The following is a 16,207-nucleotide window of genomic DNA, read 5'->3' as shown; positions in this document are numbered from 1 at the left end:
TGGGGTTGCGCTCGTCCTCTGCGCCTGCTCCGGCTGTCTCCATGGTGCTTGGGTGTTGGTCAGTTTGTGTTTGAGTGTTTTTTCTACTTTTATAGTGATTTTTCCCGCCTGCCATGTGTGTATTGCAGGCCTGGCGCTGCTTATCGCTGATTTCCTCATCATGCTTTGGCCCATCGCATATTTTTTCGCTTTGAGGTTTGTGTTTATCTCCATCGAGGTGGTTGTATCGCGGACATTGGCTGAGGTTTCGGCAGACTACTGCATGGTACCGCCTTGTTGTGAATTCCACGTTGACACGGGGTTATTTTCCCGCAATAGGCTGCGATGTGTAAAGTTGCGTTAGCATTTTGTGGTGATGTTTAGCACACGTTCTTGTGAATATCCCCATTGTTTGTTTCCCGCTCTTCTCCCTCATGTTGCTTGCCACCTCTAAACACCTGCACTGTTTTAAAGCATATTCCACAGCAGCGGGAGCTGCTGTGCAACATGGCTTAAAGTACATTTTTAAAAAGTGCAATGGCTCAGTCAACGCTAGCTGCATGGTTGTACTTTCTTTTGATTGTCTTTAAGCCATGTTGTCTAGCAGCCAAAACTGCTGTGCAACATCTTAAAAAATCATTGACAATGTCAATAGGTCTCGCATAGGCGATACCTATCAGCTTTGCCAATGTCGGTTTATTTTGCTGTATTTACGCACACCTTCCTCCGACCACTAATTACAGAGAATGCCGCTGGAATTCCACCTGTGCCGAGGTTGCGCACCCACTCTTCGCCATCACCAGGAATCGAACCCATGGCCATTCTAATGCCACCTCCTTCATGCATTGCCTATTTTTAATACTGAGCTACCCCTAGCAAGATAGGCAAATGTATCTGATAGGCTTGCTTCCCCTTGCTGTAATTATGAATGATGATCTATTATGGCAGGACCCCGAGCTTCCACAAGTAGGGTTGTGTTTTTTGGCGCACATAACGAACAAAGGGGCATATTTACAAGGGCTTTATCTCCGCTTTTTTGGCTTTTAAAGCCAAAAAAGCGGAGATAAAACTATCGCCCTATTAACTAGAGTGTGCTAATATGCATTAGCGCATGTTAGCACCCTTTTACCCCACGCCTCCCTTTGCATCTCTAATGAGATGCAAAGTGGGCGTCACTGGGCAGGACAACCTTGTAAATATCGCTGATGTTCACATTGCGATATTTACAAGACTGCCCCAGCATTGTAGCACACGTTAGTTTTTGGAGAAAACTTCTGTTTTCTCCAAAAACTAACATCTGCTAAAATGCAGACTTACCTATCCCTAACATTGGGGTGGATTATGCTGATACGACCCTGTGGGTCATATCAGCAAGGTTATCGCCGTTTTGCAGGGAACATCGCTGGAAAACCAGCGATGTTCCCTGCAGAACGGTGACAACCTCGCTATCTCTGGAACTTTTATCGCCCTGGAGAAACGCGTTGTTAATTACGCACTACCAGGGCGATAAATTCCAGAGATAGCCTGCGATAACAAAATTATCGCTAAGCACGGCCAGCGATAATTATTGCTGGCCGTTAATAATATGCCCCAAAGGCAGTGAAGCTTGACTTTCTACCTTCACAACAAATACAGGAGCATGCGCACTCACATGCTTCCTGCTTTTAGGACCGGCGGCTGAAACGGTCTGCATATTGGGCTCATTCAGGTGCAGCCACCTAAAACTCAAGAAAACCGAATCGTTACAACAAGCATTGGCAAAGCCAATAGGTCTCGCAGATGCAAAAGCTATTGGCCTTGATAATGTCTTTTATCCAAGTAGCCCAAGAGAACACAATTTAAGCAGTGAAGCCGTGATTTGACCTCGTTTTCTGGGTTTGCCCCTTTATTTTTGTTTATTTTCTGTTTTGTACAATCCGCGTTAGGGCAGCTCTCTCCTACGCCTCCGTGAGTACACAGTCAGTATTTTGAGATCTGGGCAGTGCAACAAATGCTGACGCTCAACTGCCTCAGAGCAACTTAACCTTCATACTATGAGGCACAACATAGCTTGGTGGGTTGATGCACCTGCTGAAGAAATATATATATATATATATGCAGCCTGAAGGACGCCATGAGGATGCGTCTGTTACTTGTTCCTGCTCGGCATGATATCTTTAAGGGTGAATAAAATGCTGAGTATGAGGGGCGTGTGACATATCTTCAGTTTCCTGTTTCTTCTAAATGCTGAGAGCATAAACAGAGGCGTTTAATCGAACCATTAATGGCACGTGCTGTCAGAGGTTCAGGCCACTTCTGGACAACAGGAGGAGAGGATGTGGCCTTACGGCCAGAGCTGCCAACTATGGAGCTGAGAAACCGGGTTCGAGTCTCGGTGTTGGCTCAACATCCTTTGATCCTCGACAAATCAGTTAATCTCCCCGTGCCTACAAAAATGAAAGTCCTTGTGTAAAGTAACTGGTGCTCATGTAAAGCACTCGAATAATACCTTTGATTTGTGTTCGTGCTATATAAAACTGCATTAATAAAAAGAAACAGGATCAATAAACCAGGGTGGACTCTGTATTTTTTGGCCACAAAGAGCATCTGTAGGTTGGTGAAGTCAGCTGCATGTTCGCTTTATATATTTGTCTGCCTGCTCTGATATGACAACCGTATGTGTCCGTACAGTCTTGGAAAGGTGCTTCGCAGATGTGTATTGCACGTGCTGCTGGAGGTTCAGGCCACATCAAGGCAACAGGAGGAGAGGATGTGGCGTGACGGCCAGAGCTACCGAATATGGAGCAGGGAAACTGGGCACGAGTCTCAGCATTGGCTCAACATCATGTGATCCTGGGCAAGTCACTTAGAGCCTGGTTACAATCTTGGTGGATGGGATACTCCGTCACAAACGTGACGGTTATCCCGTTCGCTAACTTACCCGCTTCATAGGATATAATGGGATTGTAATGTGGCGGACAGGATATCTGTCACGTTTGTGATGGAGTAACCCTGTCCGCCAAGATCGTATTCAGGCCCTTACTCTCTCTGTGACTACAAAAATGGATGTGCCTCGTGTAAAGTAACTGGTGCTCATGTGAAGCGCTCCAATAATACCTTTGGGTGGTGCTCGCGCTGCAGGAAACCTCATTAAAACGTGACCAATAAACCAGGGTGGGCTCTATGTATCACTTTGGCCGCAAAGAGCATGTGTAAGTCGATGAAGTTAGCTGTATGTTTGCTTTATAACTTTGTCTGCCTGCTCTGGTATGACAACCCTATAAGTCGTACAGTCTTGGAAAGGTGCTTGAATGTGGCCTTGTGTATAGTGCCAATATCGGCAACCGTTATCATAGCATACATCAGTACATAATCATAATAAAACACATGACACTGAATGTAAGTGGAGAAATATTGCTGCAGGTTTATTAGCATAATAAATATGCAAACACGGTGGGTTATCTTACGGGCGATCCCAGGGCAGGCCAGCCCCATGCCGCCTGCCCGTCTGATAAGCCTAGAGTCACCATGGCAACGCCAATTGGTGACCACCAAATGTTGGGAGGGTCCACCCCTCCCATCCGTGGACCTCCAGTCCACATGCTTCACCACGCCCCCCCGTGATGGGTGGGCGGAGCATACATGGCAGCCCCCGGTTGCTCAGACCCACAACCGCCTGTCGGTTAGCGGGGCGCCGTAGGTCTTCCAGTGGACACGCTAAAAGATCCCTGGGTATCCTGGCTTAGCACCACACGGTGCTGCTGCATGCTATACCCCTTGGTATGTGCAGACCCTGGATCGCCCTGTAACTCCTCCTGCAACACAAAAGTGAAAGTTGTTAGAAAAACCTTCCCCCCCCTTCTTGTCCCTCCTGATGCCGGGTAAGCGGATGGGCGGGCAAGGCAAACGAGCGGACAAGAGGGCGAGGAGGGGGCGGGGACCGAATATGTACCCCCCCCTTGGCTCCTCCCCGCCGGAAGCAGCTACCTGACTGGGGTCTCCCTAGGTCAAGCCCAGGGACACGACCTCCCACCCCTGTGCCTTCCTGTGGCACTAAGGCGGCCGCCCTCAAGGGGGCGGGCCGCTGCGCAACCCCCACCCCGGGCAGCCTTACATAGTGCCAATATCGGCAACCGTTATCATAGCATACATCAGTACATAATCATAATAAAACACATGACACTGAATGTAAGTGGAGAAATATTGCTGCAGGTTTATTAGCATAATAAATATGCAAACACGGTGGGTTATCTTACGGGCGATCCCAGGGCAGGCCAGCCCCATGCCGCCTGCCCGTCTGATAAGCCTAGAGTCACCATGGCAACGCCAATTGGTGACCACCAAATGTTGGGAGGGTCCACCCCTCCCATCCGTGGACCTCCAGTCCACATGCTTCACCACGCCCCCCCGTGATGGGTGGGCGGAGCATACATGGCAGCCCCCGGTTGCTCAGACCCACAACCGCCTGTCGGTTAGCGGGGCGCCGTAGGTCTTCCAGTGGACACGCTAAAAGATCCCTGGGTATCCTGGCTTAGCACCACACGGTGCTGCTGCATGCTATACCCCTTGGTATGTGCAGACCCTGGATCGCCCTGTAACTCCTCCACAGCCTTGGGAGTGGCCACCGTCACTACCAGGGCCCCCCACCAAGGTAGACCTATTTCCTTACAACCTGCTGCAGCCAAAGCTTCCCCAGGCCCAGTAGGTCCAGTCTATTCGCAACCCGCAGCTGCCAAGGCTTCACCAAGGTCAAGTAAAATTAAATTCATGCCTAGCGTGGAGAGGTGCACCCCATCACCCTCCAGACACCCTGTTGATTTGGCGTGTAAAAGGCCATGCCTGATGAAGCCAAAGCCTCTTAGCTCAGTGAACTTGCACATGGCGCTATTAACTTTTCTCCTTGACACCTCAATGGCTTCTCCTGAGCGGGCTCCTTGCCAAGGTAGCCTATTACTAACAGCCTGCAGCCAAAGCTTCCCCTAGGTCCAGTAGGAAAAGAACCGTGCCTAAACTAGGGAGGTGCACCCCATCTCCCTCCCGGCACCCTGTGGACTTGGCGTGTATAAGACCATGCCTGATGAAGCCAAGACCTCTTTGCTCTGCGCAACTGCGCATGGCTCCTGGTAGGCCATCATACCTACAGCATACTGATACCGGGCTTCTCCCAGGTCCAGTCAAAACAAGTCTACGCCCAACCGGGCCGGCGGCCAGCGTGCACCATCAGGACAGGTTCCCCCAACCTTTCTAAACTCCTCCGTGGATTTGACTGAAATGACCTTAAACCTAAATAGGCGATGGTCCAAAGTTGCCTTTGCATGGCTAAATAACAATCCCTTTGCCAAGACACTCCTGCCTGGCAGTGCCCAGCCTGCCTTCCTTCCTCTTTCACTCCGTTGGAGTATGCCCATCGTATTCCATCAGTCACCACCAAATGTAAAGCCTTGCCCTCCCAAAATTCTGCTAGTATACCAGGGAGAGACAGGTCAGAGTGACCACAGAGGAGAACAACGTGTAAAATGCTTCTCTATTTGAATACTGGAAAAGCCAATTGGTCTCCAACAGATTTATAGCTTAAAGTGTTCCCCCGGTGCTTCCCTTAATCATATAGACCATAGGCCCCTGTTGGAAGGCCACTTCCACAACCTGCATAGCTGCCAGCCAGTGCTGTCGGGCGGGCGAAGTTACCCGGTACTGATGCTCGCAAAGGTACCTGTTTCGCCAAACTCAAGGGCGTGCTACTCAGTGAGCAACCAGACTCTGCCCTAGTACCCAGAGGTCAAACCCAAGCCCCTCCAAGTTCTGCTGCTTCACCTGCCTGTTAACACGAATCCCAGGGCAGACCACCGGCCTATAACCCATGCTTGGCCATGCCTGAGCTAAAATACCTCTGAACAGCCTGACAACAGGCTAACCACCAGCATTTCGTTCTGAATGTTTGACACTGCCAAGAAACATGCGCATAACTAAAGCAACTGGCACCATGCCATAAAAGTAACAGTTCAGCCTTCTATGAAACAAACGTGCCCTTGTGGCGATCAGAGTAGTGCTCCCTCCAAGCCAGCAGCCCTAACAGGCAACCCGCACCCTCTTGGCACTGGCACACCCCCGCCACAGCTGCCCTCGAGTGCCTGGTCGTGTGAGGCCATAACCTATGTTTCATCACTGCGTCATACCGGGGTATGATGACCCATCTAACTCTACTGCTGAGTGCCCATTGCACCATCGCAAGTATGCCTTTGCCTGCTCAGAGTCTGGCTGTAAAGTTGGAAGACATTGACCCCCCAGCCCAGGGCGAAGATGGCAGCATTACAGTATCTGGTGCTATAGACGGTCCCCGTACCCTGATGGGACAGAATGCAATTCCCTTGCTCCTGTTGAGCACGAAACCAAAACCAATTGCTCACCCTGGTTTAATACCTTCCTGCTGCTAATCATTTCCTAGCTGAATGTTGACAAATCCATGTTCTGTAATGGCACTACTTCGCCGCCTGCACCATTCTGCCAGTGCCGAAAAGACCTTTGTCATGCTGCCTGGCCTCATCAATCATGCCCTGTTCTAGCAGCGCCCGCTTCAGCCGAGGAGCAAACAACTCGCCGGTACCCCCAAACTGGCCCTGATGCGAGACAAACCGGGCCAAGGCACAGCAGTGCGGTACTAACTAATAGCAGGTCTAACAGCGTCAACAGGCGTCCTCAGCTTACAATAGGCGTGGTGGAGTGAGGGTATCCAGTGAGAATCAAGATGACAACTTCCCATCTGACCGACCGTGGTGGGAACCACTCCTGCATATTCTAGTACACATGGTCCCAGTTCACATGTCACTGCCTGATGTACGTGCCCTAGGTACATGGTCCCCTTGCATGGCGGCCTGCCATTGAGACCCACACCAGTCCCCGATCAGTACCACTATCTGCCTACGCTACAATCTTGCCTGGCCTTCCTTCATGCCCAGCTGTAACACGCGATGATTGCTCTCCTCCGTCACTTGACCTGACCACACCTAGAAATACAAACACAGCGAGAGGAGGCAGCCTGTGACCTGCCCCAAAACCACCATCCCGCATCAAACCGACCCGATGAAAAGACAAGCGCCTAATGCTCTACACCCCTGGAAGACCCAGGAAATAACCCACCGATCAACAATCGAGTAAATAACAACGGACATCCTTTCAGCATCTGAAGGCCTAGCCCCTCCGAAGTAACCTGGGAGCCCAACGCCAGGCCTCAGCACCTGTGGCGTGAGTGATCTTTGCCCACTACCGTGTGAGCCAGGGCCCCTTTTTTTTTTTTTTTTTGTTTTTATGACTGAAGCACACGAAAACAACCCTAGCTGTTCCTTGCCGCTAGGTCTTCCTACCCTCAGGAGACCAAGAACGACCAGGAAACAATAACACTCACTCAACACTAGGCGTTCCAAGTCCACTCGGCCTAATTTGCCAGCCGGTGAGCGTTCCAGATTCTTTAGCTTGACCCCTCCTATGAGCTCCCTGTTGTAAGTGGCGAGCCGGACCTGCCAGTACTATCTACCCTTCAACTCATTGCCGCATGGCGGCACTACCCATTGCAACCCTTGTCAACCAGCTGGCAATGTGGGTTAACCTCCCATTAGGGTGGCGGCAGAGCATCTAGCATGTGTCCTAGATGCCCAATCTATGTGACGTTGTGCCGGGGTAGTGGAAACCTTACACTGATAACTGTGCATCGCACCCTCAGACAATCGTAAAATTACTTGCTATTTAATAAAGCTGTGAATTGCAATGTGTAACTGTTACTACTTTTATCACACTCCAGGAGTGAGAGGCAGAGCTAGCTACTGATGCACTGCCCATTATACATGGGGTTAACAGCAGGCACATCCCCTGGTGGGCTATCTTGTTTGGAAAGGATCCTTGAGCTGAGGATTACACCGCGATCTCCCTGCCAAGTGCAAGTACACCTAAGAAATGTGCCAGTTTCATACCTGAGACCTGTAAATAAATCCCCGTAGACCGGCTACCTAACATGACCATAATGCGTGCTACCGCCTCAGAGTTTGCCTGCAAAATAACTGCTGTGATTCCAGGCTGATATGAAAAACTCATGCATGAGGCAAGAAGTATTGATGGAAGGATCGTGATGTGGCCAAAATTGCAGTCACTGCACCCCCAGTGGGTTGACCCCTACCCCGCCCATCCTACTTACTTGCTGAGTCCTATCCCAAGTACCTTACCTGCTGACCTACAGTGGCCCTTGGTGCTGAACAAACTATGCCCCGGTATGCTTAGTATCCCCCGGAGTTGCTAGCCTCCCACAGGAAGAGGTGGAACTGGGCCTGCCTGTATCTAGGAGTACTGGAGGATGTATGTAATTTGCCCTCCTTGGGATAAAACCTGCCCTTACCTACACATGCATAGATTCGTGTGCTGAACTACAGCAAGGAGCATGCCCAAGTAACTTGCCCTTCTATGAGACCTGGGCAGGAGAGGACCTGCGACATACCCCACTATTGTTGACCTACGCAGATCCCAGCTGTGCCCACACACAAGGGAGATTAAGCGATTTGCCCAGAATCACAGGATGTTTTAGCGTCATTGCCGAGACGCCCACCCAGTTCCCCATGTCCAAGGCCCAGCGCCCTAGCCGACAGGGTAACTCATCTCCCCAGCTCTCCATCTTGGCAGCCCGATCTGTACTCCTGTGACGCTGAACATACCAAAGCTAATAGTACTGGCTTGGCCATGCCTCTTTGTTGCATAAGATCAATGAGTCATAATTGCGGCAAGCAGGCATATCATTTGGAAAATGCCTCGGTTCAGGCATGGTGAGGCAGGGTCACCAAACACTACGACAAAATACATTTAAAACATACAAATGTCTGTGTATGTGAGCGCAAAGGCGATGACACGATAAACCTGATTTCCCGGAACCTGACATACTGCGCACATATCCTCGCATCTCTATATATACAAAGCGAGGAGCACTACTTACACCAAGCCCATCTATTGGCTGCTCAGTGCTTATGATTGCATATAGTGAAATAAGTACCCCTCCTAGCTCAATTGCAAGGCCCACCGAGAGCTATTCTACCCTCATGTCAGCCTGCCTGCGAATACGACAGCTGGGCTGTCCCTCCACACCAGTAAACCGCCAATTCTCCATGAAAGACACCAACAGAGCCAGGTGCGCCCTGCGCCAGCTTCAAGTATGGAATAAAAGTAAAAACAACTGGTCTGCAGGGCTCCCTAACTAGCTGAGGCAATGACTAGGGAGTGAGGATGCATGCCTACCGGGATTGACTTCTCCACAGGATGTAATGCAGCAGAAAAACACCAACACGTAGTCAGGCCAGGCCCAGCCTGCAACTCCCAAAATCATATATGTCACCCAAGGAATGTGATATGTCACAAAAGCATATCTCAGAGCAATCACCACCTCTCATTGTGTAAAACTACTTAAACACAATATAGCGCGTCTCCACCTTCAGGGACGGGAGTGTAAGCGACATGCACGCAATCCAATTGTGCGTACGCGACCCCGAGGCTCAAAAACATGGTGCCATTGCCAGCCTGGGGCCTCATACATGCGAAACATGCGCCCACTGAGCAGTACTGTTCTTTTTAGCCACGGCTGCCGGATGGAAAGCTGGGGGCCGCACAATGGATTAAAGCCCGTAACCTGCAGATGCCACAGCATAGCCCACGTGCCCCCCGTGCGCATGCATACCTCTCCGTGTCGCCACTACTGAGGAGATAAAAATTATAGTGCGACTCTACCTGCCGGAAAAGGAGCGCTTACACGAGCACCGTGTTTCCATTGCACATTCAGGCACGGGAGATACAGTGACTTGGCCCGAGTCACCGGATGTGGCACGACCCCGAGGCTCGACCCATATATTTCAAGCCCCAAGGTCGGCAGTCTAGCAAGCGGACCACCTCCTACCCACAATACTCCCCGGCTGCGACCCGATCTGAGGCCCGAACCCTGGTTACCCGCACAGAAAAAGGGGCAATATCACGTAGGCGCACGAAGCTACCCGAAGGTATAGAAGCGCACGGCCTTGCCCCATGGTGCATCACACCTTCCATCCCGGAAGAAGTGGTTTGTCCCGGGGGAGTTGAAGGGATATACATACCCGTATTCACACACCAACTCTGGTTACCGCACCTCGTCGCAGCGTAGCCGGAGGGCCACCTACTCTCCCAGACAAATAAGTAACATATGAGGGTTAGATTCCTATTGCTGACGACAAACCCCGGGGATCGAACCCCGCTCGTCTAATCACCCTGATTGTATTGACGTGCTACACTAATCCCACTCACTGGTAGGCGACCCCGAGAGGGGGTGCCACAGATCGCTGCGCCGCGCCCTCCCCCAGGGATACCCGTGCCGCTCCGTGCGTGGGGGGGGGGGGGGGCTAACAGTGCCCCTGCAAGGGATCAAAGGATGTTGAGTGTTCCTGCCGAGACTCGAACCCGGTTCCGCAGCCTCGAGGTCGGCCGCTTTAGCCGTTAGGCCACATCCTCTTCAAAACCTGATTCCACAGACTCATTAGGCCGTCCTGCCCGCTAAGGCACAGCCTCTGCGTCGAGCGCTAGAAGCCATAGGCCCTGGAGAGAAATGATGCCCGCTACTGTGAGGCCACCGCGACCCCCGGGCAGCCCGAAATTGATATTATACCGCAACGCTCTCTGACTGGCACACGTTTCCAATCGGTGCGCGCTAGTTCCAGCCTTCCTTTTAACACCTAGCTGAGTCGAGAGCCTGGTTTTTACAAACGTTCCCACTCACGCGTGGCAGGAGTCCAAACCATGCCTGCGGACTCTGGGGGCACCGGCCCGAACCACTGTGCTAATGGCATTGCTTCTGGTATACAACGCAAATAACTGCCATTAGTACCAATTATTACACAGCTGTCACTACATGCTAATACTGTTCAGGAAATGCCGTTCCGTTCGAATAGTCATGCACTTCCCGGGATCTTTCCCCTGCAGTATCCGTGGTGTTCGATGCAGTTTCGGAGAACTGGCAATGGTAATCATATCCCACTGCCTATTCATATTATGGTAGCAAGGGCCACGCCCGAACCGAAGACTGTCCGGCCTCTGCACACCGAGACAGCCTCACCGCTGTCCGCTGCGTCCCCGTCTGCTGCCTTATTAATTGAGCTCTTCTAGATTGTATCGTCCCCGTAGCAGCGCGCTAACAACCGCACCACAGCATAATTCCCGTGTTCCCAGCCCCAAAATATCAGCTATGCAGTGCAGTGCCAGCTTCTTTCGCTCTCAGTCCAACAAGTTCGAGCTGAGAGACAATAATAGGAAGTCAATGAAATACGTTTTTGGGTTCTTAACAGTGGCACAATAAACCTGAATGGGATCGCCCCCAAAGCATTGCGCCACCAACGCACCACCAAGACGGATCTGCGCCACACCGAATGCCTTTAACAATGTAAGAAGCCGTGGCCACGCCCCCACCAAAAGGCGTGCGAACAGACGCAATATGTATCCATGCGGTTGCCATTAATGGAGTACAAAAAACAAAAGAGAAGCTGCCAACTTGATTCCAGGGATCAAACCAACATGCACTATGAGATCAATAGCTGAAATTAGCCTCTCTTATGGTCCAGGCTCGTCGCATGACCTGCGAAAACGTGCCCCAACAGCCCCTCGCAAACAATGTGCCCCAGAACTTTTTACGGAGAACTTGTTCCCAGCTAGTCCCAGGCATATCCCCCTGCCTCCAAACTAATTCCACAACCAACACCGGTCAAACCCCCGACCGCGGCATGCCCGGACCCCATGGGATCCTTCGCACCCGACATGTGGACGACACTCCTCGCCGCCAGACCAGGGGCCCCCAGTGCGTGAGGCAGTGGGCCCGACTCACCGTCATACCGAAGAGGCCGGCCATCAACCACGCGACAGGGCAATCCCGCACGACGCATGACCACAAGGCAAACGAGCGGACAAGAGGGCGAGGAGGGGGCGGGGACCGAATATGTACCCCCCCCTTGGCTCCTCCCCGCCGGAAGCAGCTACCTGACTGGGGTCTCCCTAGGTCAAGCCCAGGGACACGACCTCCCACCCCTGTGCCTTCCTGTGGCACTAAGGCGGCCGCCCTCAAGGGGGCGGGCCGCTGCGCAACCCCCACCCCGGGCAGCCTTACAAAGTAACTGGTGCTCATTTAAAGTGCTCCAATAATACCTTCGGGTGCTATTCGTGCTACAGAAAACTGCATAAAAACAAATCAGGTGACGGAGGATGGAGCGAGTGAAAACACGAGCCCTCGTATGGAATGCTCTAAGACCAAAAAAAACAAAACTCCTAAAACGGGAGCAGCGGATGGACGCAAATACTTGGTCAATGCTCTGGGGAAAAACCAAACACAGGAAGAGGCATGACGCATTCATGCCATAGACAGACGGGGACAAAGGATTTGAGAGTGACAATGGAGCAAGCAAATGGTAAGCATATGGGCGGGCTGAAGCTGACATATTGAACACAACATGTCTTTTCGAGACCTAAAAAGGAGAACTTTTCCATGAATATGGCCCTTTTTTCCTGCAATAGCTCTAACTCGACCCAAAGGTATTGGTGTGCTTGACTTGAGCACCAGGTACTTTACACAATGACACATTCATTTTTTGTGTGTGTATTTTTAGGCATTATTCGCTCACGCGGAATCAGTAACTCCGCATGAGCGAATAATGTGCAGGAAAGAAATGGGATAGCGCAGGAAGTATAAATGAGGCCATCTATCTCCTGTCACTAATGCCTTTTCTGCCCTTTTTGGACCTCGGTCTTCCTGTTTAATAATACATCTAAACAGGCCACCAGTTTCCTAACTGTGCACGCCTTAGTGGCTCCCTCTTATGTCGGCATGAATGACAAAATGAGTGGTTCATTTACACACACACACACCTGCATGCATACACACACACACCAACACATACACACACTACACACTCACACACAGCCACATACACACACGCACACACACACATACACACATACACTCACTCACACACTCACACACACACCCACACACACACTCACACACACACAAGCACATGCACACACACACTCACACGCCACAAACACACACTCACATGTCACACACACTCACATGCCACACATACACACACACACACTCACACACAACACACACACACTCACACATTGGAATACCTATTGCACACTAATGAGAGTTCATTCTTTTTTTGGGAAACAATTCTTCATCAAACAGTTTTCTTTCAAACCTTTACAGCACAGCATAAAACAACTGTGGTGTAATCAGGGCACAGTATTGGTGTTAGAAAGTTCACTATTTGAGACATTAAGTGAAGAGAGCAGTGAGTGCAAAATAAAGAAGGGTGGAGAAATAAGGAAGACAGGAGGGTGGTAGAAAGAGGACTGGAAGAGCCGGGGCAGAACAATGGTGGTGGGGTGCAATGGTGTGCAGTAGTGGCACAGGAAAGGTCTCATGGGCCACAATGCAAATGAGAAAATTGCTCCCATCCCTTCGTCTGGTAGGAAAATACAGCCATGTTGAAGTTCTCACTGCCCTAGGTCCTGGTGCTGCTGCACATGCTGTGCTATTAATAGCGTTGCCCCTGAGGGGGTGTCACATGGGGTCCACAGGTCAGAAAATCGGGGACAGACAATTCTCAACTGGCCATATGAAGCAAACCTAAACAGGACTAAACAATAGACAACAAGACCAGGCCTGATGTCGGACCGGTAGTGGGCACCAGGGTGCTTAGGGTCATGGGTGTTGTTCTAGGGGAGCCTAGGCCGCGTGATGGTCCTTTAGAAAAGGGCCCTCAGAGACATTTTGGTGGTTGAGTTTGAGTTCTCTGCCGTTCTCCAGAGCCAATGGAGACATATCTTGGCCACCGTGGAGGACTGAGCGATCCATGTTCACCTGCGTGATGTCATCTTAGTGATACCAAGAATATTGTGTAATAATGCCAGCCATGCCAAGGGTTGGAAGGAGTATCATAGTTCCAACAGTTGAGAACCATGCGACTTCCAGCTGCTCTTCAGACCCACTAGTTTGTAAACAGACCTCTTAAGGTAGTCTCTGCCCATTACCGGTGCCACGCTGGCACAATGAACTGCACCAGGCCCCAACAATATGCGTTCTCAATGGTGCCAAGCATGGTTCTGTTTCCCTCCCTCAACCCCTGCTGAGTGGAGGCTTCAGTGTTCTGGAGTTTCTGGAGGCAGAGAGAACATCTCTAGTGATCTGCACCCCAAAGTCTAGTGCTGAGGTCAGATGCTCCTTTCCCTTCCCCTTTGCCCTGCTAGCGCTGCCCCAGTCTATGTCCATGAGCACTGGACACCGCGACAGAGCAGCACAGTTCATTGTACTTGCACAAAACAGTATCTGCAGAGTGTGGCAGCCATGTTTGGAGGTTCCTGAGAGTCTCAAAGACGTACAGATGCGGCAAGCTGGTAGGCGTTCATGGTCCCACCGTGCTAGTATTGAAAAGACGGCGCCAGCAGTAAGTGGTCGCCAGTCAATTCATACGCGACCACTGGCCTCCAAGTCAGGCAGGAGCCCTCGTCCCTGAGAACCCTCGTTATCATTCCCCAAGATCCCACCCAAGGTTCCACGTCCCACCCCATCAGAACCAGGCTCAACCCAACAAGTATCATATAGGACAGTAGGCGCCCACAGAGAAAGAGGACAGCCCAGCATTGCCCACTTTGATGCCCTGTAAAGAGTGCCTCTGCCCACCATCAACATCCATTCACCACCTATCCAAGTCAGGGGTATGAAGAAGACTAGACGACAGGAAGGGCCTTCGTCTTTGAAAGTGAGCTTCTTGGCACAGTGTCAGGGTCTTCCTAGTCTCTGGTCTTCTTCAGGGTTTGGTGGCCGTTTGTGCTTCAGCCTGTTAGCCAGATTTGTGAGATAAATTCATGAGCTCCATGATCTGTCGTTAAACCTTCTCCTATGTATGAAGAAACATCTGCAGGGTTCCTCCAATGACCTGTAATACACTTTGTCTCTCCACAGGATGGACTTGTGGGCAGGAAGAAGAGCCAGAAGGGACCGGGATCCTTGGCCGCGGAATCTTACGCTGAGACGGAGATCAGTCCTCAGATCCGCCATCATGTCCCGCGCTTGGTAAGACCTACTGGGATCCTCAGATCATTCGACGGGGGCTGTGGGCGAGCAGTGCCACCTTTTCAGGGGCTTCGATGACAATATCAGAAAGAAATCTGCGCACGCTCCACATTGACGTGCTCAATAACAAAAGAAAAGGAAGTCTGTGACTCACAGATTGGGGTGACCTGGGGATTCTCTAGCACCCTGGCAGCAAGCTGTCCAATCAGAGGCAAGCACACATTTCTATACCCTCACACATGGAGCTGAAGTGGAGATCATGTGTGGAGACCGAAGCATGGGCATGACAGAGGTGCAGGCTCTGGGGTCCTGGGAGAGTCCACATATGACCCTCACGGATACATAGATGTTACAGTTAAGCTCTGAGCGAGCTATTCACATTTATCTGACCCCCAAAACCAGGTCAAGAGCGAGGCTGTACACGTCAGAGACCCGGCACAGACGTGTGGGCATCTTTATGGGGATCTGGCGCAGGGCAGCGCAGCAAATCAGCTTCACTGCCCCGTGTCACAGTGGAAGGGCGGAATGCGCTGTATCTATGGCATACGACACAGTCCTGTCCTTTCTCCCTGCGCTGGTGCCGTTTCGGCAGCCTAGCACCAATGCATGCACTCTTGTACCACGGTGCACGGGTGCCTGCGTTGCAGGGAATGAGGGCCTCATTTATGAAAAGTGTTGCATCGCTGGTTGAAAACAGCGATGCAACACTTTTGATTGTGCCCTCCTTGCGACACCTTGTATACGCCGTATTTACTGTAAAGGCGCTCCATGTCGCAAGGATTGAGAAGATACGTCAGGAATCCTGACGTATTTGGTGGTGCAGTAGTGACACATTGCTGGAGTGTGCCGCAAAACGGAAGCAACTCCAGCAGTGTCTCATTTCACATGGGCGAGTCCCATGTAAAAGGGCCTGCGTCAGTCCTTACCCCTTCTGTGAAACAGGTGTATGGATTTGACGCAGTTAACTCGTAGAAGTGGCGCAGTGAAATCTCATAGATTTGACTGCGCCACTTCTATGAGCCTTTATACGGGGGATCACCCACCCTGTCTACATTATACCTGTTGCAGGTATAATGTGGCGCAGGGTTTTACAAAGTGACGCAGCTGCCTAGATGCGTCACTTTGTAAACGTGG

At 51.2% G+C, this 16,207-nt stretch overlaps 1 protein-coding gene across 2 annotated transcripts in view; it reads left to right on the top strand.

Annotated features, from left to right (window-relative positions):
* The window catches only part of PRKAG3 (protein kinase AMP-activated non-catalytic subunit gamma 3), a 389,089-nt gene that overhangs the window by 120,834 nt on the left and 252,048 nt on the right, over positions 1 to 16,207 (top strand). For both annotated transcript variants that reach the window (XM_085650087.1, XM_085650086.1), the window contains exon 2: positions 14,963 to 15,073. In XM_085650087.1, the coding sequence (XP_085506213.1) occupies positions 14,963 to 15,073 (111 nt within the window). The remainder of the gene's footprint in view (positions 1 to 14,962; positions 15,074 to 16,207) is intronic.

The sequence above is a fragment of the Triturus cristatus genome, chromosome 3_2, assembly GCF_964204655.1.
Source record: "Triturus cristatus chromosome 3_2, aTriCri1.1, whole genome shotgun sequence".
Classification (NCBI taxonomy): Eukaryota; Metazoa; Chordata; class Amphibia; order Caudata; family Salamandridae; genus Triturus; species Triturus cristatus.
The sequence above is the reverse complement of the archived record's forward strand: the minus strand, read 5'-3'. Positions and strand labels throughout refer to the sequence as shown.